The 22,696-nt window shown below is 45.9% G+C and overlaps 1 protein-coding gene, 1 long non-coding RNA gene and 1 pseudogene across 4 annotated transcripts in view; 1 reads left to right on the forward strand and 2 right to left on the reverse strand.

The window, feature by feature from the left end:
• NR1I2 (nuclear receptor subfamily 1 group I member 2) overlaps positions 1 to 22,696 on the forward strand; it is a 29,312-nt gene that overhangs the window by 881 nt on the left and 5,735 nt on the right. For 2 of the 3 annotated variants that reach the window (XM_066241524.1, XM_066241525.1), the window contains exons 2-4: positions 16,556 to 16,774; positions 19,696 to 19,829; positions 21,769 to 21,956. In XM_066241524.1, the coding sequence (XP_066097621.1) occupies positions 16,743 to 16,774; positions 19,696 to 19,829; positions 21,769 to 21,956 (354 nt within the window). In that variant the 5' untranslated portion in view covers positions 16,556 to 16,742. Of the gene's footprint in view, positions 1 to 16,555; positions 16,775 to 19,695; positions 19,830 to 21,768; positions 21,957 to 22,696 lie in introns of those variants that run through there. The other variant, XM_066241526.1, reaches the window with a different exon arrangement.
• On the reverse strand, positions 3,417 to 11,460 carry LOC136312031 (uncharacterized). The gene is made up of 3 exons (XR_010726876.1): positions 11,154 to 11,460; positions 8,422 to 8,575; positions 3,417 to 3,707 (listed from the first exon to the last, which is right to left on the reverse strand). It is a non-coding gene; the product is annotated as an uncharacterized lncRNA (long non-coding RNA).
• LOC136311886 (lathosterol oxidase pseudogene) lies at positions 5,811 to 6,758 on the reverse strand (annotated as a pseudogene).

A 22,696-nucleotide genomic window follows, 5' to 3' on the forward strand; every position in this document is an offset into this window, starting at 1 on the left:
AGCCTGTGACAGACTATGGCCAGATGCTTTGCTTTGAGGGGCAACTCTGCATTGGATGCGCAACTCTGAGCTCACCGAAGTTTCACTCAGTGAATCAGCTGTGGCAGGCACCACCCCCTCCCACATGGGTGGTTATGCACTCTGCTGCTGATGGGAAGGTCAATAGTCACCAACATGACCAAGGTGACTGAATTTTCTCCACTGGGGTGAGAGTTTGGTCTCATGATATGACCAGCGTCTAAAATATTCTAAGCAAGGCCCCAGAGGTTATTACTTATTTAATTAGTTGGTTAATAGAAAAAATAATTTTACCACACCCCAAAAATGTTTATTTAAAACATTTTAGTCCCTGGCTAGATGGCTCGGTTGGTTAGAGCTTCATCCCAAGAGCGAAGAGGTTGCTGGTTTGATCCCTGGTGAGGGCGCATATAGGAACAGATTGATGTTTCTCTCTCATCTTCTCTCTACTCCTTCCTTTCTCTCTAAAATCAATTAAAAAATTTTTCAAAACAATAAGAAGTTGAGAATGAGAGAATTCGGTACCAACAGATCTTGTTAACAATCATTCTTATTTCCTTTAAAAATTTTTATTATATAGCAACTAATAGTATAATAATATAAATAAATATGCTAATATAAAATAAAAATAAGTAAAATAATATTGAAATATAATAAACAAGTAACTTAAAATTTTAGTTATATAATAAATAGTCTAAGTTAAGGAGTTGCAAACTATGGCTCACAGACCAAATCTGGCCTACCAGCTTTTTTTATAAATAAAGTTTTATTAGAACACAGCCATGCTCATTCATTATGTGTTATCTATAGCTGCTTTTGCTCTACAACGGCAGAATTCAATAGTTGCAAGAGACAGTGTAGCTGTAATAAAAAATTTTATTTTTACCATAAAATTTGGTAAAATTTTATGTTTACCAAAACATAAAATATTAACCCTCTGGCCTTTTACAGAAAAAGTTTGCCAACTCCTAGTCTCAAGCTATAACCTACCCTGTTCCTCAATTACTAAGGAATAAACATGAATAACCACAAAACTGACTAGATTATTGTTAGTATGTAATAGATTTTTGAAATTATAAATTTATATGCTCCCTATAAAAATGAAAAAGCAGTAGAGATAAAGCTAAATTGTCCTTTTGCCTTCCTGTCAATGCTAATATCCTCCTCTTCCAAAAGTAACTCCTATAACCAGTTTGGTGTATTTATTGCTGGATGGCCTCATTTGTATTCAGTGCTAATATGACTAGCTGTTGCCATATTCTCATTCTGTTTTTCCACTCAACAGACTGTCCATATCCACATTCCTATGGAGACTCTCCCGATTTATACATAGCTCTATCTCAGTTTTAACTGCTACATGGTATGCCACAGAGTACAATCCTTTTATTTAGCTATTTTCTTTTTGATAGATATCTAAGCTGTTTCTAATATTGCACTTTTACCATAATGTTACAATGATCCTCAGTATACATGCCTGCTTGTGCCCATGAGCAAGTGTTTTCCTAGAGGATGTACTGGGAAGTTGAGTATATCAACTACATTCTGAGACAAGTGAATTTTAATTTTTGATACTGTTAAATGGCCCTCCACAGTGTCTGGACCAATTTATACTCCCACCAACGGAGAATGATAGTTAATGTTCCTTCACACATTGAAGCTTGCTATTCATTAAACATTTAATTACTTTTCCAATTGGATGAACGAAAACAGTAACTCACTTTTAAAATACTTAAATTTCCCTGATTACTAATATACTAGCTTTCCAGGGCTGCCATAATAAAATACCACAGACTGGGTGGCTTAAACAATAGCAATTTATTTTCGCACAGTTCTAGAGGCTGGAAGTCCAAGATGAAGGTGTCAGCAGTTTTTATTTCTTCTGAGGCCTCTGTCCTTGGCTTGCAGGTGGCTGTCTTCTTTCTATGTCCTCACATGGCCTTTCTTCTGTGTGAGTGCATCCCTGGTGTCTCTGTGCTCCTATTTTCTTCTCTTCCAAGGACACCAGTCATATTGGATTAGAACCCACCCTCATTACCCATTTGGGCATAATTACCTCTTTAAAGGCCTTACCTCTAAATATAGTCACATTCTGAAGTACTGGGGGGCACAAGACAACCCATAATCACTAATGAAGTTGGGCAATTTTATACAATTCTTGGCCATCTGTTTCTGTAATTCTTGGCTATTATATTTCCTCTTCTTAACTGCTTACTCATATCCTTAGATCATTTTATATTGGGTTATCTTTCCCGATTCACTTGTAGGAGTTTAATATTTATTCTTTTTTTTTTCAATTAAGTGAGAGGCGGGTAGCCAGAGACTGACTCCCACATGCACCCTGACTGGGATTCACCTGGCAAGCCCCCTACCAGGCGATGCTCTGTCAGTCTGGGACACTGCTTCATTACTCGGCAACCCAAGCTATTTTAGTGCCTGAGGCGAGGCCATGGAGCCATCCTCAGTACCTGGGGCCAACTTTGCTCAAAACATTCGAGCCATGGCTGAAAGAGGGGAATGGGGGGTGGGGAGTGGAGAAGCAGATGGTTGCTTCTCCTATGTGCCCTGACTGGGAATCAAGCCCAGGACTTCCACATCCTAGGCTAACACTCTACTGCTGAGCCAACCTGCCAGGGCCTCATATTTATTCTTAATACTAATTCTTTGGTGTACATATAATAAATATTTTAAGTCTGTAATTTGTTTTTTAATTTTGTTTATGTTTTTTTAGTTCACAGAAGTATTTACTGTTATTGTTATGCTATTGTTATTTTGATAAAGTTGAAGTTATTTTCTCCTTTATGGATTTTGCTTTTTGGGTCTTATTTAAGAAAGCATTTGCAACATCCAAGTTTCTGATGATATTTTGGTTTACTCTCTTCTAATATTTTTATCATTTAAAAAATAGGTCTTTAGTCTACTTGGAACTGATTTCTATGAATTATTCCAATAACATTTATTGAAAAGTCTGTCCTTTATCCTTTTATTTGAAATGTCACCTCTATCTATCATGTATTTCAGTTGGATGGACTTTTACATGTTTGTTGCTGATACTCTTGTTTTTCAGTGGTTAGTTTTGATTCCTGAGCCAAATTCCATTATAGCTTTACTATTCTAATTGATTTTTTTTATTGATAATTAAAAAGTCTATTTTGTGTTTTGATATTTTGTTTGGTCACCTTACAGAATTCTCTTAATAGTTGTAAGAGTTTATCAGTTGATTCCTTTGAAATTTCTTGGTAGAAAAGTATATAAAAAAAATTTTTTTCTTTCTAATCTTGACACATCCTATCTATACATTTTGGTCTTATTGCTTTTTCTTGGCCTTCTAACACAATGCTGAGTGATAGCCATGAGAAAGAATAGTCTCAGGGCTGATATAGAGTTATGTGGGTATCATTCCTAGTTAGAAGTCTGAGGTATTCTTGCCATGTTCATGATTTTAATCCATTTTTATTACATGCTATGAACCCATATTTCTTGGAGATGTGTCTACAGGATTCTTTGGGGCTGGGTTTGTGCCTTGGTCACAGCCTGGGAAAGACACAGAAATGTGTGCAGGACTCTTCCGGTCTATAGGGGCCTTCCAGGTGGTGTGAGTTGAAGGGAAACTGCAATCCCATACCTGCTCATCCATCTGACATACCTCTGGAACTTCTGTGAAATGTTGAAATAACAAACCGATGATCCAACTGAAAATTAAGATGAGGATACATGTTCAAATCTCTTATGTAAATATGAAACAATTCTTCTGAGTCCCCATGAATTCCAAATGAAGAGTCACACTACAAAGCCATCGGCAATAAGAGGACTGCACATGCACGTAGAGATAGGCAGTTAAATCAGAGGTCGTTGCACCCTGTTAAATATTGGAACAGGGTACAGGGTGTACTTTTGACTTGGGCTGATCTCAGCTCTCAAGCCTGATCCATGTCTAGGAATGAACTTTCTGACCTCTTGGAACTGATGATTGCAACCTGGGAAACACAAAAGCCAACTTTCATTTATGGCCGCCTGAAGATAACAGCTGGCCTCTCGTATTTGAATTTTTACAGTGTGGGTTTGCTCTCTCAGTTCCCTCTGGGCACCTTTCCCATGCCCATTTAGGAGGGGGAGACTTTTGTTTGCAATATTTGATCCATTTCAAAAAGAAATGTATGACCTTATTTGATCCTCATGACTTTTGTAAAAATAATTCAGTTTACATAACTTATCTATTTGCCCTACAGAAAGAACCAGAATAAAGGGGGTGGGGAGAAGAGATTCTATCACTATTGCCTCTGGACCTTGGCAACCTCAGAGGCCCAGTTTTCTCATTGTGAAAGGGAAAATAAGACCTGCCCCACCCTGTTCCCCTGGGGAGGGGACTGCTCTGTCTACCTCACAGGTGGCTTGCAAGGAGATGATTTTGAAAAACATTTTGTAAACATCAAAACCTGTGTAATGCGAGCTGATAAATAAACCAAGCTTCTTCCTTCTTCGAACAAAGCCAACAGTTTTATAAACTTCACTGTTGACTTCTAGAAATTCAATTCTTATATTATTTCCCTTTTCCAGTTTTTTCTCTTTATCCTCATATATATATATATATAATGTATAAAGAAGTTCTGCTACACAGATACATATATGCATTTGTGTATAGGTATATACATATTATAAAATATACACATTATGTATATACCATGTATAGACTCGTGACATATATAAAACATATATCTATGTATATAAATATATATTATAATCTTGCTGTTTCCAATAATTTCTATCATTAAAATTATGATTTTTCTACCATTCTTCCCTTTTCACTTAGACTCTTGTTGCTTCAACTCCAAATTGCCCACTTTTTCCTTCCCATAATCTCGGTAACCTGGGTCCAAAGCCTATTGACTGGACTCATTTGAAGATTAAATGTTACATGCATCTCCTCCACACACCCTTTTCCTGCAAAGGGGCTGTCTCTCTCACTCTCAAATGTATTGTATATTGACTTTAAACAACAGCTTGTGACGCCAGTCACTGCACATGCCAGTGTGGTCACTACTTCTATTTTCTGGGTCCTCAAGATGTTTTTATTGCTGCATCCTCTGCTCACCATTTGATCATCTTCCTCATCCTTTTTGTGTATGGCCCATTTTCTGGCTGGGCTCTTTGGATTTGTAGGTCCTTGCTACTCCAGGTGGGCACTGCAGACCAGAGAATTGAACTTGTCAGAGGGGCCAGGGAGCACAGGCCCACCGCAGACCTAGGGGCTGGAGTGTGCACTTGAGCCTGCTCCCCAGGTGATTGGTATGCACAGCCAAGTTGGAGAATCCCTGTCTTGGGTCATCAGCAGCTCTGGTGACCTTAAGCAGAGGGAATTCTGAGCTGACACAGCAGAGAAGGAAGGCCACAGTCAATCACGGCCACAGACCGGGCGTCACAGAGATTAACATGTGGCTCAAAAACTAAGGTCATTTGGGATCAAATGCAGATTCACTGACCTAGTCATCTCTTTCCTCCTCACAGTAGTGCTTTTTTTTTTTTTTGTCCTCTCAATAATTTATTTTCTATCTTTTAGGAAATGCTTTTGAGACCATACAAATAGCAGCTCTGCTGGATAGAAAGACACAAAATTGTCCCTTAGACCAACATCTGGTATTTTAAGCATGAGGTTAAAATCATGGTGCTCTCGGGGTCTTCCCTTGATCTGCTAATATGATCATTCCTCAGCGGCATCCACAATGCTGATTTTCAAATGATACCATTTATTTGCTATGTCTCTTTGCTGTATATAGATTATTTTTCTTATTAAAAATATTTAATAATTGGGCAATAATCTACTCAGTCTTTGTTAACTTTCCAATGAATAATTTTTCATTTTTGCAACCATTTTTTGCATGGCTGTTGCATTTTTCTTCTGTTATCTTCTTCACATAACTAAGTGGTCCCTTCCCTTCAAAGGAGGAAGGGTTTTTGAAGGAGCCTCCAATTCTATCCCACAATGTGAAATACTGTCCATAGTTATAGTCGAAGAACATGTGGTGGTCAGTATGATGAGGCGGAGCCATTAATAAATGGCCTTAAGATTTGAGGGACACGAAAATCACCATCATGAATGGAAACTGTCCAGATATTAACCAAGATATACAAAGTTAAATAAACCACCTTGTGTAACAGGAAGACAAATGGGTATAAATGGTAAGGTAGACTTTGAAGGAAGTCATCCAAAGGGTGAAAAGCATGACTTGCAAATGGAGTCGGAATCTTCCAGATATGATGAGGTTTATGTATGCGCTTATATACCAGCCTGTGATGGAGGCCTCTGTGAATCCAGTAGATGAGCATGTCAGTCAAGAAGAGGAAGGACAGCACACTGACCACAAGCTGGAACCAGCCATGTGGAAATTCCCCTATGTCATCATATAATTGGCTGTAACCTTTCAACTCTAGCAGGAACAACGAAACAGTGGGAATACTTATCCACGGCAATGACTGGACAGTAAACATAATCTCTCGATAGACTTGATTCTTTAAAAATTGTGGATGTTTCATTAACGCATGATCAAAGACAAAATAATAGCTCAGTGTTCCAAAGAAGAAATAAAGGATGTAAGCACCAAGATTTGTTACAATCAGGAGACTAATCGTTTGCCGGAAGATGTCGTCCTCTGGCCATGTGGCTGGATATATGTACGGTGTAAAAACATAATAATCTGCAACACTGAGTACAAGATCCATCTCAGCCCCTAGTGAGGGTCCGCCGCGGATCGCCTGCTGCCGCTACTCCGAACCCACGGGCTGGCTGACCGCCGCTGCCGACTAGCGGGCGCTGCTGGGAGGGGCGGAGCCAGACCCCAAGCCACAGTAGTGCTTTTAACTACTGTCGCTACTTTCCTTTCCCTGCCTCGTGGCCTCTGCTGCCTCCCAGCTCTCCTGGCGCCGCGTCCAGCCCACTGGAGGCTCCTGCGTGAGGCCAGATGAGACGTGGGCACTCACAGCACTCTAATACTTTGGCTCCGCTTCTAATAGTCTTAAAATATTTGATCAATATTTATGTAGTTTCAAGTGGTGTTATTTTTTTAATTGTGGTAAAATATAAAATTTAGCATCTGAACCATTTTTAAGTGTATAATTCAGTAATGTTACGTATATTCATATTGTTGAACAGCTGATCTCCACACCTTTATAGCTCATAACACTGAAGCTCTATACCATTAAACAATAACACATTCCTCCCCCCACAGCTCCTGGCAACCATCTTTTACATTTCTTAAAAACATTGTTGAGAAATAGTTACAAATATAATTGTATATATTTTAAAAGTACATGTGATTTGATATTGATATACATTATAGAAGAATTACCAAGGTCAAGATACTTACTGATTTTTTTTCAAGATTTTTATTTATTGATTTGAGAGAGAGAGGTGTGTGTGGGGGGAGCAGGAGGCACCAACTCCTCCTGCTCCTTGTAGTAGTTGCTTCTCACATGTGCCTTGACCAGGCAAGCCCGGGATTTCAGTCAACCTCCCCATTCCAGGCCAACCCTTTATCCATTGTGCCACCACAGGCCAGCCACCAAGGTCAAGATAATTAACACTATCGCTCTACACAGTGAATGTGGTCAACTCTGTGTGTGTGGTAAGAATGCTTAAGATTTATTCTCAACTTTCAAGTATTTAATGCTGTATTATTAACTATACTATCATGCTATACATTGCCCCCACTCTCCTTTCTGTTCTATGAGTTTGACTATCCTAGATATCACATATAAGTGAAATCACACAGTATTTGTCTTTTTTGTAAATGACTTATTTCACTTAGCATAATATCCTGGCGGGTTTATCCACTGTGTAAAATTGTCCATTGTGTGTTTAGCATGTGTCAGAATTACCTTCCTTTTCAAGGCTGAAAATAGTCCATCATATGTATATACCATATGTATAGCTATACTAGATTTTGTTTATCCATTCATCTGTTGATTACATTTTGGTTGCTTCCACCTTTTGGCTATAATAGATGTTGCTGCGAACATGAGCATACAAATATCTTTTTGAGACCCTGTTTTCAATTATTCTGGATATATACCCAGAAGTAAAATTGCTAGATCATATGGTAACTGTATTATAAATATTTTGAGGAACCACCATACTGTTTTTCCATAGTGATTCCACCATTTTATTTTCCCACCAACAGTGCACAAGGGTTCCAATTTTCCCACATATTTGCCAACACTTGTTTCCTACTTTTGTGACAATGGCCATCCTAATGTGTGTAAGGCGAAGTCTCAGTGTGATTTTGATTTGCATTTCCCTAATGATTAGTGCTGTTGAGTAGTTTATCATACACTTGTTGGCAAGTGGTGCTCAGTTAATAAAAAATATGTATCATATATTTCATATACACCATATACATAGGATGTTTTCACCTGGCTGCAGTCACTTGCATGTAGAGGTCACTCCTGCTAGCCATCAGAGTAGAAACAGGTTCCAGGTGTGCCCCATTGTACCTTCTCATCCACCATCAGGACAGGAAGATGCATGGCATGAGGTGTGTCACAGTATCACCACACCCTGTCTAGACTGGAGGAAAGAAACGAGGTTTAAAATGTGTGGAGCCAGAACTCAATCTATGACAAATTTTTCCAGATAGGAAGATTTAGGTGACAGAATCATGATAGAGGCCTTCTTTCTTAACAACAATCCTCCACAAATGTGAAGATAAAATGTTTCTCCATTATCACATAAAAAACAAATTTTGATGTGGTAAAGGAGGCCCTGGCCAGTTGGTTCAGTGGTAGAGTGTCAGCCCAGCATGTGGCAGTCCTGAGTTCCATTCCTGCTCAGGGCACACAAGAGAAGCGCCCATCTGCTTCTCTATCCCTCCCCCACCCTCTCTCTTTCTCTCTCTCTTCCCCTCCTGAAGCCATGGCTTGAATGAACAAGTTGGCCCTTGGCACTGAGGATGGATCCATAGCCTAGCCTCAGGTGTTAAAATAGCTTGGTTGCTGAGCAACAGAGCAGTGGCCTCAGATAGGGAGAACATCAGCCCCAAACCGGGATTGCTGGGTGAATCCCATTCGAGGCCCAGTCGAGGCACATGCGGGAGTCTGTCTCTCCACCTCCCTGCCTCTCACTTGATATAAATAAGTAAATAAAATTAAAAAAACAATGGTAAAAGAAAGATTTTATATTTCTGTTCTTTTAAAAAATGACCTTTAATAAAATCATTGTTACATGAGAAGTACAATTTGTTTTCTGTTGCTGCCGCAATAGTACCATATTTTTGGTGACTGAAATAATACAAAATTTAGTACCTTACAGTTCCGGGTGTCCAAAGTCCAAAATCAGTGTCGTGGGGCTAAAATCAAGGTGTTTCTGGTTAGTTCCTTCTAGAAACTCTAGGGGAGAATCTGCTTCCTTGATTTTTCCAGCTTCCAGATGCCACCTGCATTTTTGGTTTATGGTCCCTTCCTTCATCTTAAAAGTCAGCAATAGTAGCTATCCCTTTATCATCGTATCATCTTTTTCCCTAACCAAACGCAGGAGAGTTTCTCTGATTTTAAGGATTTGAATGATTGGATTAAGCCCACCTGGGCATTTCTGAATAATTTTCTCATCTCAAGGTCTGTGTCATTAATCACATCTGCAAAAATCCTTTTGCCATATGAGGAAACATATTCACATGTTCCAGTTGAGCTATCTTTGGGGGCCATTATTCTGTCCCCCACAAATAGACAAAGATATTATACAGGTGTGTCAGGCAACTCATTAATTAAAATGTTATGTTATTTTTCTGAATTTTGTGATGTTTCTTACTTGTCCTTTTTAATATTTGTAATTTATTGTGATTTTAAAAATTCTTTCTGAAAATGCATATTCTCTTTGGTACCTAACTAGTATTTGTAATTTTTAAAAATGTTTATTTATTGATTTTAGCAAGAGAGGAAGGGAAAGAGAGAAACAGGAACATTGGTCTGTTCCTGTATGTGACCAGGGTTCGAACCAGCAACCTTTGGGATTTGGGATGACGCTCTAACCAACTGAGCTATCTGGCCAGGGCTGTAGTTGTAATGTAGTATTCTTTTTCTTAAAGAAGAATTCCTCAATTGTATAAGCTTCAGGCCCCATGTAAGCTGATTAAGGGCACCTCTACTCTCCCGATAACCAAACTGAGAGCTTGAGAAATGTCTCCCACCCTCACAGTAGTGAGTCTGCTGTTGGCTGGCAAGGCTCACAGGCCATCAAGGGAGCTAGGCACGAGTGGAAGTGGAGGACAGAGTGTTTGACCCAGTGACCCTCCTCTGTTTGTGACCTTAAGAGTGCAGCATGCAGACTTAAGGTGTAAGGGAAGCCCCAAATAACAGACAAGCCTTATGTGTGCTCATGCCTGGGGGTGGCCGATGGTGTGAAAGAGGGGGTGATGTAGGAGTCCCTGAACCATTAGTCTGGGAACTTAACAAATCTACATTGGGAAGTGCTGCGATTCTCTTCCGTACACCAGTCAGCCATTTCTCCGTTGTTTGTGGCCACGACACTGCAGTCTGTCTTCCTTGCCCTCCAGGATTCAGTTCTGGCCTCAGCATTAACCTGCAGCTGCCCTGCCCTGGAAGACACTCCCAACCTGTGGTTTCTTTTAGGCCCATTTAATCTGCGCTTTTCCTGTCTTAATGCTACCTCCCCACCACCGCTTGAGCATCTGTTCAAGGCCAGTCCCTCACTTTCGCTTGAGCTTCTTTCCCTCTGCTCTTGACGATTTCTAAACTACAACTCTCCGTTCTCCCTCCCCTAGTTCTCTCTCTGCCTCTCAGCCTTGAAGAGGCCTTCTCTCCTGCCCATCATTTCCCTTCTAGCATTTTGCGTTCCCAGCTCTCAGTGAGAATTTTCCCCCTCCCCAGCCCTCTCTGCTAAACCCGGCAACCTAACAGGCATTAGCTTGAACCTCTTACTGGGTATTTTCTTCTTTCCTGCAACGAAGATGACAACCTCCCACTCTACACCCCATTTCTGGCCTGCATTTACCCGCAGTGCCACTCACCTGAGTCCTCACAGTCTCAAAACTCTTGACCCCAAAGGTTAGCAGTGATCACTCCCCACCCTCGAGAGTGAGCTCTCACCAGGACGCAGAGTCTCTTCCCAGCACCTTCCTTTTCGTCCTTACCTTTCACACGTTCCTTCTGCAGAGGGAGGAGTGTGCAGATACACACGTGTTTCTGATCTTTTTCTAGTTCGTAGTCACGATCAGCCATCTGTCCCGTGTCAGTGAGTCTCTCTTTCATGTGAATTTAATATGACCAATTAGACATGCAGACTCGATGGAAGGAGGCCAGCTGTGTTTTCTCCGAGGCTGCTCCTCACTGTGCGTGGTGTCTGTAAAATCGCTGACGGCGGGTTGGCACGCCCACCTCTCGTATTCCAGAAAAGTGAATCCTGGGTGGTGCATTTCAAACAGAGTCCTCCATGTTGTGTGGTTCCTTCCGTGTGGCTCTCTGTTCTTGGGCAGGAAGCGGTTCCCTAAGATCCTAGGCTCCTGCCATCTCTCTGGGGGGTGGGGGAGCGGAAGGGACCTGAAGCACAGTCTCATCCCGCCTCTCTTTGGAACCTGAGATTGCCGAGCCCTCTCCCAGCACCGCGCGGGAGCACACTGCAAGTCCCTGCGTGGGCCTCCTATTGTCCTTTTCTGCTGGTCACAGCCCCGCATGGTGTTCGATCTGGTTCTCGTCGTCAAGGCTGCCGCTGCAAGCCTTTCCTTGCTCCCTCCGTCAGCACTGCCTGCTCCCCCGCCCCAAACTCCCAGCCCCAGTCCTCTCCTCTCCTCTTCCTCCTGGGGATCCTTGCTCCTTCTGGAGCAGAATGTTTTCTTTAGATTTTCCCTCCACGACGTCTCAGGGCGCACCACTCTTCCTTTCTCTCCAAATTCAAATAAATGTGTCTTCCCTGAAGTGCCTGCTGTCCTCCTGGGGGGTCCCCTCTGCGCTGGCTTCTGAGGGGCCCCGCCCCCGCAGTTCCTCTGCAGCCTCCTCTCCCTTCGCTTTTCACCCGCACATCCGCCCCTGCGGCAGCTCCCACTCCCTCCCCACCCCCATCACGGCAGCTCCCACCCCCACCCCGCCCCCATCACAGCGCATTCCCCTCTTCCTCTGCATGTCCGTGGCTGTGGTGGCCTCTTCAGCAGCTTCCATTTTATTTATGAGGATCCTGAGCGCCAGAGAAGTTGGTGAATAGAGCAAGTTCAAGGTCAGTGGCAGGTCACTTGACAGCGAGAGCAGGACAATGCCCACTACATCCCCAGCCCGAGGGAACACAAGACAAAGTCCTCTGAGGTCCAAGAGGCTATGGAACAACTGGGTCCTGCTCAGTCACAATTAGTCATTCCATGTATATATGTGTGTCATTCATGGAGGACCTCCCTTCTCTGTACTATAATTGGGGATTTGGGGCTCTTATCACATGCAGCAGCTGCATATATGTAGATGTCAGCCTAGCAAGACCACTGCTCCATGCACACAGGACTGAGCCCCAGCAGTTTCAATGATTTCTTAGGCAGCACACAGTAGCACCCCCAGAATGGGTAGCTCACCCCAAAGCTTTGCAGAGATCCCTGTGACTAGGCCAAAGCGGGTATTTTCAAGGACTTAGAGGCCTTAGCTGGTGGGAAACAAAAGGAACAGCCTCCAAAATGAACAATGACTAAAATACAAGGGCCAACAACCACTGAATCAGTAAAAATCAGGCATCATCAGCCCCGGAAAAAACTGCTGGTCTTTTTAGACACACGGTCATGCACATATATCAGCTTCTGCTTAGAAAGTCAAGGGTGTGGAATATAGATGAAGCCTCCCTGCAACGGGCCGGATCCAGCGGACAGGCACAATGACCTTGACTGTTTCTCTGACGTGAGGCAAGACGTCCCTGGGTGTGATGAGAGTGGTAGCAAGATTCGTTGGTCCCTTCTGCAAACACCAGCATCGAGAAGGCAGGAACTTAGGGAATCACTTTCTGCCCAAGAACAGGGAGCTACAGGAGAGGAATCACAGGACATGGAGGCTTCTGTTTGAAATGCACCACCTAGGAAAAGTGTAAGAGAAATGAAGGCGGTTTAATAAATAGCCCATCCGCTCAGAAACAGAGCAGCATCATGTTGAATTGAGAACACAGGTTTGAGAGTCGGACTGAGCTGGGTTCACGTTCTGGCTGCACTTCCTACAAGCTGAGCAATGTCATCAGCTCATCACCTGCTCAGAGGGGTGGGGATGTGAGCACTCCGCATGCAGCAAGCCTTAGTCACATACAGACACAACATTCATTCATCTCTTCATCCTTTTACTGATGGCTCCTCCTTGCTGAGAATATATTCTATTTTTGGTATTCAGCCTAAATACTGGATTTTACAATTAATTATTTTTACAATGGCCTCACTGAAGAAGGATTCACTTTCCCGCAATAGGGCAGGTGGGCATGCCAACCCTCCGTCAGCGATTTTACAGACACCATACACAGTGAGGAGCAGTGCGAGCCTCAGAGAAAACACAGGTGGCTTCCACTGAATCTGCATGTCTAACTGGTCATGTTAAATTCACATGAAAGAGAGAAATGCCTGGCTCATACCAGTCACCTAGTCACTGTAATCTTCCTGCCCACAGAACACCATTTTATAAGGAGAGCGGATGTCAGAGTGGAGCAGGATCAGAACTGTGGGTGTCGGCTAGCAGCCCCACCCACTCCAGACCAGATCTGTTTCTAACTAAGCCCCAGGGGTTCTGTTTCCATCACCTCTTGCCATGTAACAAGTCTCTCCAAGACTTACTGGCTTATCCCAACCACCATCTTATTTCCTTTGTGATTCTGTGTGTTGACAGGGCTCGGCTGGGAGTGCTGCTCCCCGTGGCCTCAGTTGGATGCTTAATCAGGTTGAGATGTCCAAGAGGGCTCGCTGACAGCACCGGAGCTCGGTGGGCATGGCTGGGGCAGCTGGTCTCTCTCATCGGTGTCATCTCAGGGCTCTCTCTCTTGACGGAGACTCATTGCGTGGTCACTCCAGCAGGGTAGCCAGACTTTCTTACATGAGGGCAAAAGCAGAAGCAACCAGGCTTTCTTATGGGTTAGCTCGGAACGGATACAGCATCAGTTCCCCACATTCTATTGCTTAAAGCAAGTCACAGACCATTGCATGTTCATCACGGGAGGACCTGCACAAGGTGGGACTCCCAGGAGGTAAGGTTTACGAGGGAACATCTGTGGAGAATAGCTGTCAGGGCTCTCTCCCTGGGACTTTAAAAGGATATCAGAGAACGGGCTACACTATGTGCCTGCATCTGCTTATTTAACAGAAAACTTAGGCAGAACAGTGTAAGTTATACCAATGCTAGGGAGTGCGAGCCTTAATTAATTAAGGGCATTAATTCTAGCCCTTCCTCATTAAGGAATTGAGGAATGTAGTCATCAGACAGTTTCAGTAGATGCCTCTCCTCTGTCCCTTCAGAGACTTTTCTTTCGTCTTCTTGGTGTGTGTCATCTATCGAGCTCCTGTGATTTGGGCATCTTGTCGTAATTACGTATTGCTTTCCTTCTCGGGAATGGAATTTATGTTGATTGCTGAGGGAGCAGCATCTCACTCTTCCTTTGTCCAAAGTTGACCATTTACGTGCAGAATTTCTGCCAGCCGTCTCCATAACCCCAGGTTTCACTGTTCCTAATGGCTCCTGAGTGAAGCTGAAAACTTGAGGTAGACTGTTTTCCTCCAGTGTACACTGTGAAACAATACCTCGTGTATAGAATTTTCCCTTCTTGTGACAGGCTTTGATTTTGGAACATACCTTCTGACTGTGAGCATTTGGAGGATTTTAAACAGGCCCTGGATTTCTGCTAAAGGAATGACTTCCAGCTTTTGCAAAACATGAAAAAGAACCCAAAGTAACAGAAACTGATAAATACATTTATCACATGATAAATGCTCAACAATGTTTATTCAGTGAAATAATAAATGTTATAATAATTACCTTTTGCAAATGACCTAGAACACTGTGAGTTTCAGCGAGTGTAGAGAAAGAGAGAGAGGGACAGACAGACAGGAAGAGAGATGAGAAGCATCAATTCTTCGTTGTGGCATCTTAATTGTTCATCAGTTGCTTTCTCATATGTGCCTTGACCAGGGTGGGGGGCTCCAGCAGAGTGAATCAAGCCAGTGACCTTGGACTTTAAGCCAGTGACCTTTGGGCTCAAGCCAGTGACCATGGGGTCATGTCTATGATCCCAAGCTCAAGCCAGCGACCCTGTGCTCAATCAAGCTGGTGAGCCTGCGCTCAAGCCAGATGAGCCTATATGCTCAAGCTGGCGACCTTGGGGTTTTGAACATGGGTCCTCAGCATGCCAGGCTGATGCTCTATCCACTGAATCACCACCTGGTCAGGCTAGAACACTGTGAATTTCAATAACTCTTAATGACCATTTTAGTATATACTTCATCCCCTTTTTCAAACATTACATTAATTTTTAATGAGGTATAATTGACATAGAAAATTATATTAGTTTCAAGTGTACGATGTTATGATTCGATGTATAAATTGCACAATGATCACCACTCTGTTTAGTTCACCTCCATCACCATCCCTGTTCAGTTCAAGTTTCCAATCAGCCTATTTTATTTGTACTTTTCTTGATGGCCAGGGTCAGGGCACAGATTAGTTTCTAATTCATCCTTACAGGTAAAACTGTCACCTTTCATCTGCCATGCTATTAGAAACAGAAATTTTTGTGTTGAAAATTTATTAAAGTTTTATTTTGGTTTAAGAAAAGGCAATGTCATCTGTGTTGGGGTGGCCCAGGCAGTCAGTGTTTAGAGAGACTTCTGAGAAGAGTGGTGAATAGGACAGTTCCCTCCCAATTACCACTCCCCATTCTCATGCCCATCCCAGGTGGGATTCAAATCACCATCAAGGTGAAATTTGCCTGGGTGGACATTTTGAGCGCAGCTGTATTGATGGGTACAAGTTCTTTGGTTATTCACGTATGTCCCAGGTTGACTGGAACCTGGGCCATTTTTCCCCCAGTATCATGAGTAGTAACTCCCTATCTGGTCACTTACTCAACTGAAACTTCTTTTTCTGCCCAGCCATTCTTGGAGTCTGGGCCACAACACATCTGAGAAGCTGTCCCCCCAGGCCTCCCTAATCCCAGAAACCATCTTGAACAAGTGGCCTGTCCCATGGGCTGCTGCTCCCTGTTCAGACTGACCAACGCTTGTCCTCTCCTAATCTCAAGTCTATTCACGAATTACTTCTACAACATAACCCCCGTAGCCTTTGATTTTTCCTTCTTGTTTCTTTCTCTTTTCCTTCTCTTTCCCATTTCTTATTCATGGGTTTTACTCCAGGGAACCTTTTATTGTACATACAATGACATGGTTACATCTCTCTTTATAGCAACTCCAACCTCACCCTCCTTTTCTTCTATGATAGGTCAGCTCTTGGCTCCACACAACCAGATGTGAGTGACTCACAGTGAGGATTGCCTCAGCACATTACTGTCCAGCCCTTTCATTACCTGTGGTTCTCTTACTTCCAGTCCCAGAGCGCCGGAAGCAAACCTGGAGGTGAGGCCTGAAGAAAGCTGGGACGGTGATGACCTCGTGCAGTGCAGAGAAGCAGACTGCACTCCTGGAGAGCCCCCCGTCAATGTGGAGGAGGGGGACCAGGGGCCCCACACCTGCCGTGTGTGTGGCGATAAGGCCACTGGTTATCACTTCAATGTCATGACATGCGAAGGATGCAAGGGCTTCTTCAGGTAGAGTAACCTATCAATCTTCACCCACTAGCCACCTCTGACACACTGGGTCACCTCCAACTGAGGTTCTGTTGTTAGCCCATAGGCACCCGGGCCTCGGCTTGACTTGTCTCCCATGTTCAGCGTGTGAGTTGGTGACCTGTTCAAAGGCCCCCTACTCAGTCTCAGGAGAGCCATTTCTCTCTCAGAGCAATCTTTCGTCTTTAAGGAAAGTCTCCTTCCATTAAGCACTCCCTTTGTTTCTCCATCTGTTCTAAATAAGATAGAAATTCAGTCAGTAAAAAAGGAAGGAATTTGAAAATCCAAAGTACAAGTATTCAAATCAGTCCGAGAGAGTGGTTGTTAAGTAAGAATGGCATGAAATAGATGAAGACTAGGACAAGACAAGCTCACCTGAAAACAGGCAAATAAGGAGGTCCAAATGATTCAAGAATAAAACGTCCCAGCTCACAGCAAGACAGGCCCAGACAGAAAGGCTCACGTTGTCCAGCTCAAGAGGAGAGCAGAGCTCAATGCAAGGCTCAGCCCAGGAGGAACAGAAGCCGACCAGGAGAGGAGGGCAGTGGAGGAAGGGGTGTGTGAGGAGGGCTCTCCACTGGCCCTCACGGGTCTGTGTGTGTGTGTGTGTGTGTGTGTGTGTGTGCGCGCGCGCGCGCGCTGAGATCAGCTCCCACCTCAGGGGCCACCTTTGGGAACCTCACGCATTCTTGGGACAGCCAACTCAGCCCTCTGAAGAGTGCTTTCTGGAGGCTAGATGAGTGAATGGAAACAAATCCTAGAACCAGGGCCACCCTACAGTCCCAAGGATGGGCTGCCAGTCAGCATGTCATGGGTGGGGGCCAGAACTCCCGGGAGGACTTTCAGGCCTGGATCAGCCCCCGAAGCTCTGTAGCAGTTCAGTGCCGCCCACCCCCAACACACATACCCTGAGTGAAGAAACCCTGGCTTCAGGCTCCTGTGGTCAAGCTTGAGCCATGGTTAGGTGAGCCTAGGGCAAGTCCTAAGACCCCCTTGTTCCCGCGGGAAATGAACATGCACGCTGTGTGGATTATAACAGAGGTCAGACCAGTGACAACGTCAAGCTGGATCCAGTTACAAGTAACAGAACACTCCACTCGAAGGGGTTTATCAATAAGGAAAACATGTTACCTCTCTTCATGAGGAGGCTAAAGGCTTCAGGGTTGGTGTGGTCAGCAGCTCAACTCTTTCCATTCCTCTCTTCTGCCATCCAACAGAAGAGCTCTGCTCTCGGCCTGCCCCGCGGGCAGTGTAGTGCCTGGGCCACCTGGGGCGCGACACAGTTCAGCCTGAGAAGAGAAAGGCCCATCTCCTCCTCTCTCTAAGAGGAAGGAGTTGTGCCCAGAAGACCCCCTTCATGCCCTATTGGCTGGAACTGGGCGCCAGGCTGCTCCTGAACTGGACATTTCCTGAGAGCGCGTCCCTGAGCCACACAGACCCCTGAGCCAGACCTGATCCTTCCCACAGCAGCTGTCTAGAATGCCCCGGGGCTGTGGGGTCTCCCCTCCACCTGGCCTGTCCTGAGACTCCCAGAGGCAGGGAGCACCGGAGTGGTGAGGGCTTGCATTCTGCTATCAGGCCGACACAGCTTCAAAGGTCAACTTGTCGCTTACTTGGAAGACACTGAGCAATTTATCTTTCAGTTTCTGCATCCCTGCCAGGCAGATGACATGATGTGTTTTGTAGGAATGTGAGAACTAAATTTGCAAAGCCCTGCAAAACATCTAGCCCAGCATTGGATCCATAGCATGCCACTAATATGCACCCTTCCCCTCTGCCCTTCTGGGTGTTCTCAGGTAGGATCTGAGTGCATTTCTTTCCCGGACCAGCAGGGGAGGAAAAACAGGGGGTGGTGCCTGTGCAGCACCTGCTCCTTGGCCGGTCGCTGGACAGACCTGCCGGTCACTTTGAGTGTGGCTCAGCCTCCCCGTTCAGCCTCTAGGGCCCAGTCTGCAGCCACTCCTGTCTGTCCCCGTGCTCCTCACCAGCTTTCCCTCATTTTTCACATCGCTGGGCTGGAACCAGAGGCTAGGACCAAGGAAGAATTGTTTCTTTCTATTCAGCTGTGAAGGGTGGAGGAATAAAGTTAGGGCCGCACTGGCTGTGTCATTGTGGGACGTTCAGGATGCCCGGGCTGTGGGGAGAGGGTGGTTGTGCCAGCATCTCTAAAAGGCATGGCCCGTCGTCTACCAACCCGGCATGGACACGTGAGGACGTGTGGCTGCAGTGCCCACACACGCCACTGTTACAGGGCTGTGAGCAGCTCTGCTCCACTAGGCCAGTCAGGAGAAGCCACTTGGGGAAGCCATTGTCCAGTGGGGTAGAAAGCCTATCCATAGTTACCTGACCCTGGACCCGAGCTGGAGGGGGGCGGTGGGGGAATGGGGGCTCCTTATGTTTCTTATGCTTCTGGGCTTGGGTTTCCTCTGGATCCCTCTTCCAAGAAGGAGAACTTCAGGAAGAGGCCATCTCCATAGAAACGTCGCCAAGGTCCTCCTCTGGGGTACCCTGTCATGAGGAATGAGGGTGTAAGAGGGAGGGGCAGGGGTGTGGGGAGGGACCCGGGCCTGGAGCTGGAGCTAAAGCATCTCAGGCAGTGGCTCAGGCTGCGGCAGGGCCTGTTGAGAGTGAGCCCAAGCCCCGGGTGAACATTGCAGAAAGGTTTCCACCGCCTGCCCTCCTGCAGTGACTCCCTGCTTGAGAGGAGCCCGGCCCCCACGGAAGATAGAGCCCTGCCTCCACCTTTACCATGAGCCCCAGCGAGCTCAGCGGCACAGGCAGGTCCGCAGGGGGTGTGGCTCCCGCCCCTTGGTATTGGGAGAGGACTGGGAGGAAGAGAGGTGTGGCCTGGAGTTCCAGGCCTGTTCCCCTCGGCCTACATTTTGCTCTTTGTTCTCTCACAGGAGGGCCATGAAACGCAACGGCCGGCTGAGGTGCCCCTTCCGGAAGGGCACCTGTGAGATCACCCAGAAGACCCGGCGGCAGTGCCAGGCCTGCCGCTTGCGCAAATGCCTGGAGAGTGGCATGAAGAAGGAGAGTAAGCTGCAGGCGGGGCTGCAGGCGGGGCTGCAGGCGGGCGGGGACCCGGGAGGAGCGCGCCTTGGGGATGCGTATGCACAGGTGTGCAGGTGTGCACCATGAATGTGTGTGCACACTAGCTCTGTTGCATGTGGCCATTAGTGGCCTGTGTGCCGCAGGCACACGGAGCAGAGCTCAAGGCCTACCTGCCCGCACCGCCATGGTACATTCTGGGGGATGGGACAGATGGAGGGTGTCTTTATCCTCTGCTGTGGGTGTGGTGGGAGTCTCCGACCAGAGTCATGCCCTTCTCTCCCCTCATAAGTTCTGGTGATTCTTTTCCCCCTTTATAATTGTCCCTATGGTGATTTAGCCAAAATGGAGGAAGTGGATTTGGGAGAGGGAAGCCAGAAATACATGGTGTACTGTGACCCCCGACCTTTCGGTGGCTAGAGCCCATTGGCTGCCGCATAGTGTCTTAAGAAGAACAGTTTTCAGACAGGTGACACAGGACGCTTTTATTCTACTTGTCAAGCTTTGGAATAATCATGCTACCAGTTTATTCTGAGATTAGAACTCGTGGGTTAAACACTGGAAGCTTCCAGTGCGTATTGGTCTCCATCAAAAGGGCGGGCAGCCCTGGCCGGTTGGCTCAGTGGTAGAGCGTCGGCCTGGCGTGTAGAAGTCCCGGGTTCGATTCCCGGCCAGGGCACACAGGAGAAGCGCCCATCTGCTTCTCCACCCCTCCCCCTCTCCTTCCTCTCTGTCTCTCTCTTCCCCTCCCACAGCTAAGGCTCCATTGGAGCAAAGATGGCCCGGGCACTGGGGATGGCTCCTTGGCCTCTGCCCCAGGCGCTAGAGTGGCTCTGGTCGCGGCAGAGCGACGCCCCGGTGGGGCAGAGCGTCGCCCCCTGGTGGGCGTGCCGGGTGGATCCTGGTCGGGCGCATGCGGGAGTCTGACTGTCTCTCCCGGTTTCTAGCTTCAGAAAAAAAAAAAAAAAAAAAAAAAAAGGGCGGGCAGCTTCCTTCAAGGCACAAGTTCCCTGGGCATGTGAGCAGAGAGCCTTTCCTGCAGACCAGCTGAAAGTGAAGCCTTCACCCACTGTCTCTGCTGTGCCCCCCAAGAACCCCCACAGCTTTGCTTCACACACAAAAATGGCATCCAGAAATCTGTGGGAGGTCCTAGGCTCCAGGCTACTTAGGAAGTGGTCCAGTCGCTCCCCCAGGGAGCTGATGGGTAGGAAGTAGTAGGAAACTACGTGCTAAGCAGTAGCCCCAGCTTTCCGAGGGCTTGGAGACCCAGACAGCTTGGGAGACTGGGGAGACGTGTTCATATCTAATGCACTGGACAGGAATACGTGCTATCAGGTGCCATTTATTGAACATTTATTAAATTCCAGGGTGCATACATGTGAATATACAGGGTTTTAAAGTTGTGAGTATGTAAAACACAGAGTATACTCCTGTATTAGTGTTTTTTAATTATTGTATTGGTAATACAATTGCAAGCCTACTTTTGCCTACCCTTGCATATGGATTCATATAGATGTGTGCATATGTATATATGTCTATGTACATCTATATTCTGTATAATATAGTCAGGAGCTATATTAGGCATTTTCCATGCAATGCCTGTCACTCCAGATTACAAAGAAGAAAATCGAAGGCAGGACAGGTTCAGGAGTTTGCTCAGGGACATCGTTGTCACTCAAAACCTATCTACTTTTGACTCTGAAGCCCAAGCTCTTCCCACTTGTTCCACTAACTCGTCACAAACCCTGTAGTCGTGGGCAGCACAGCAGCTGCGCCTCACCTTTCTGTCCCTACTCAAGCGTTTCTCCAGAGGGGTGACAGTCTTCGTGAGTCTGGAGAAGGGTGGGTTTCTTGTCACCAGCACTTCACTACTGCTGCCTGGGCGGGTTAGAAAGGGTGGCCCGAGCTCCTGGCTGTCCCTGCAGTGATCATGTCGGATGCCGCCGTGGAGCAGAGGCGAGCCTTGATCAGGAGGAAGAAGGAAGAACAGATTGGGATGCAGCCCCCAGGAGCCAAGGGTCTGACTGAAGAGCAGCGGACAATGATCAGGGAGCTGATGGACGCTCAGATGAAAACCTTTGACACCACCTTCTCGCATTTCAAGAATTTCCGGGTATGAAGCCTTATTATTATTTTCTTTTTTATTGAAGTTATTGGAGTGACACTGGCTAACAAAATTATACAGGTTCTAAGTGCACAATTCTACAACACATCACCTGTGCACTGTGTTGTGTGTTCACGAACCCAAGTCAAGTCTTGTCCATCGTCACTTATCCCCCTACTCCCTCCTCCCCCTTTTCCGACCCCTTTCCCTGTTCCTGGCAGTCGCGGGGTGTGAGGCTTTAGGGTTGGCTCAGCAGCTATGTCAGCTCCTCAAAGACGCAACCTCATTTTCAGGGATCCTGAAAGAGTGGTTCCTGGATACCACAGCGTCAGCTCCTGGGAACTCATTAGAAATGTAAATTCTGCCTGACCAGGCCATAGCACAGTGGATAGAATGTCAGCCTGGGACTCTGAGGACCCAGGGTCGAAGACCCAAGGTTGCCCTCTTGAGCACGGGGTCGCTGGCTTGAGCATGGGATCATAGACATGACCCCCACAGTTGCTGGCTTGAGCCAAAAGGTCACTGGCTTGAGCCCAAGGTTGCTGGCTTGAGCATAGGGGTCACTGGCTCCACTGGAGCCCCCTGGTCAAGGCACATATGAGAAAGCAATCAATGAACAACTAAGGTGCCACAACAAAGAATTGATGTTTCTCATCTTTCTCCCTTCCTGTCTGTCTGTCCCTGTCTCCCGCCCCCCCCCCCGCCCCTCCCTCTCTCTCTGGAAAAAAAAAAGAAATGCAAATTATCAG

The sequence above is a fragment of the Saccopteryx bilineata genome, chromosome 8 (genome assembly GCF_036850765.1).
Source record: "Saccopteryx bilineata isolate mSacBil1 chromosome 8, mSacBil1_pri_phased_curated, whole genome shotgun sequence".
Lineage (NCBI taxonomy): Eukaryota > Metazoa > Chordata > Mammalia > Chiroptera > Emballonuridae > Saccopteryx > Saccopteryx bilineata.